The sequence below is a fragment of the Brassica oleracea genome, chromosome C1, assembly GCF_000695525.1.
Source record: "Brassica oleracea var. oleracea cultivar TO1000 chromosome C1, BOL, whole genome shotgun sequence".
NCBI classification, from domain to species: Eukaryota; Viridiplantae; Streptophyta; class Magnoliopsida; order Brassicales; family Brassicaceae; genus Brassica; species Brassica oleracea.
In genome coordinates, this window is record NC_027748.1 from 5,058,012 (window position 1) to 5,060,415 (window position 2,404).

Sequence of the window (2,404 nt, forward strand, 5' to 3'; positions counted from 1 at the left end):
GAGAATGGATTCTTCTCCCTTACAAGTTGCAGATCGTAAAAGCTAATAGTTCTCTTGTAAAAACTAGCGTAAGAATTAAAATAGGATAGATGGCGTCTTTTTATGGAGGCGCCAATAGGTAGACAAGATATTAGGGCAACAGGGGGCCTTAATTCCCGAAAATAGAAGATTCCTTATTTGTCGGGAACAACCTCGGGATCACTCCGTCTGCTTGTTCTGCTTGCGGACAGTCTCGGGACTGTTCGTCTTGAGTGTTCTCTGCAAAATGCTCCAAAAGGATAGCTTCTCTTCAAGCACCCTCTTTTCATTCCTCTACCAACTCCAGACCTGTAAAAGATCAAAAATGACTAGACTGACACGGATTAAGGACTCGAATCAATACGAAAACACCTATACAATGATGTGAAAAACACCATATATCAGTTGGACAGGTGGTTATCGCAAAGACGGTTATCGTTGCTATGAGTGTAGATGTTTTTTTCACAAAGAATGTGCAGAGGCATCCTCAGATATCCACCAACCATCTCATCCTGAACACCCTCTCTCTCTGATGTTGGAATGGCCCGAAGTGAAACGCTGTAAGTTATGTGGAGAAAAATTGTTTTATATGTTTTACCATTGCTCTATATGTGATTTCGTTGTTGATACGGCGTGTGCCAAAAATCCACCACCAAATGTTATTGAATTTCCCAAAGCCCATGAACACTCGCTTGTTATCGCGAAGGATCTTTCTGATTTCAAATGTGGTTTTTGTGGAGAGGAAGATCATCTTAGGTATCGTTACAGATGTTATCTATGTATATTGGAATTCGAAATCAGGTGTTCTATGCTTTCTTTAGAGATAGACTACCCTTATCACCCTAAACATCCCCTTAAGTTCCTCACTAAAGAAGAACAACATTTCTCCCATGGGAAATGTCGTATATGTGGAAAAGAATTAAGATGGAAATTTTATCATTGTTCAATCTGTAAATTTAGTGTGGATGTTGATTGTGTGAGGGATCCTTCACCGCTTGCAATCTTATTTCCTAAGGCTCATGAACATCAACTCAGCGTTACACCAAGGAAAATATCTTTTGATTGTGATGCTTGTGGGATGGCGGGTCATCGGAGTCCTTATTCATGCCAACAATGTGATTTCATGATTCATCAAAGCTGTATTGACTTACCGGAGATCATCAACGTCAACCGTCACGAGCATCGTCTTTCTAGGTGTCTTCATCTAAGTCCTGGGAGTTGGATATGCGGATTTTGTCACAAAAAAGTTGATTGGTCATATGGTGCGTATTCTTGCTCGATTTGTCCTAATTATGCCATTCATTCTAAATGTGCATTACGAGATGATGTATGGGATAAGTTAGAGCTGAAAGGGATACCAGAAGAACCTCAAGATATGGAACCATTTAAGGTAATAGATGAAAACCTGATATGTCATTTTAGTCACGAAGAACATTATTTACAACTCAACGAGGAAGATATCATATTCGGTGGAAGCATTCTTTGTGAAGCATGTGTCTTACCTATATATTCTCAAGCATTCTATAGCTGCGTGCAATGCAATTTCATTCTCCATAAAACATGCGCTAATCTTTCTAGAAAGAAACGGCATTTTTATCATGGCAAACCATTATCTTAAATATGTGGTGACAAGATAGAGCGTTATTGTAAAATGTGTGAAAAATATTCTGAAGGTTTCAAGTATACCGACTTTCAATACTTCAGTATTGATGTTAAGTGTACCACAATTTCTGAATCTATCATCCATGAAAGTCATCCATGCACCTTGTACTACAATATAGGGAAGTTTATTGAATGTGCTTCCTGCAATAGCTCAAAATATCAATTGTTTAGATGCGATGATGATAGAGTTTAGCTAGAAGAACTCAATGAAATCGCAAACTAAACTCAATCACCAATGTATTTTTTCAATCCGATTACAAAAGATAACGGATTCGCTTATAGATTTGAATCTGAGTAATCGCTGGCCTCACCCAGACGATACACTCCTCAAGTCGTGAGACTCAACTCAAATCTACAAGCTGCCCCTTTTCTTAGCTAACAAGCTGGGTTTATACAATTTCGAATACAAAGCATTAGAAAGATTTTAATTCAAAACAAATATCTCCTTCTTTATTTGAATTAACTTCTGCCACGTCAGACTCCAACGGCTTCCTTCTCTGTCTTCTTCCTCACGTAAACTCTGTCAAGCCTATCAATACCCCCTCCTTTAACACTCAGCTTGCCCTCAAGCTGGTAAGAAGGAAATTGAGCCCAAAACTCCTTAACACCCACCCAAGTCGCGGCTGTGACGGGAAGACCAACCCATTGAACCAATACTTCCAAGTGATCCGATGGAGTGTAACGGCTCTCAAGAATCTGCTCTGGTTCCACCATAATATCTTCA

The 2,404-nt window shown here is 39.3% G+C and overlaps 1 protein-coding gene across 1 annotated transcript in view; it reads left to right on the forward strand.

Moving 5' to 3' along the window:
• The window catches only part of LOC106329609, a 7,430-nt gene extending 5,794 nt beyond the window's left edge, over positions 1-1,636 (forward strand). Inside the window, exon 2 of the mRNA XM_013768301.1 lies at positions 427-1,636. Coding sequence (XP_013623755.1) covers positions 551-1,636 — 1,086 coding nt within the window. The 5' untranslated portion in view covers positions 427-550. The remainder of the gene's footprint in view (positions 1-426) is intronic.
• The last annotated feature ends 768 nt before the right edge of the window (positions 1,637-2,404 follow it).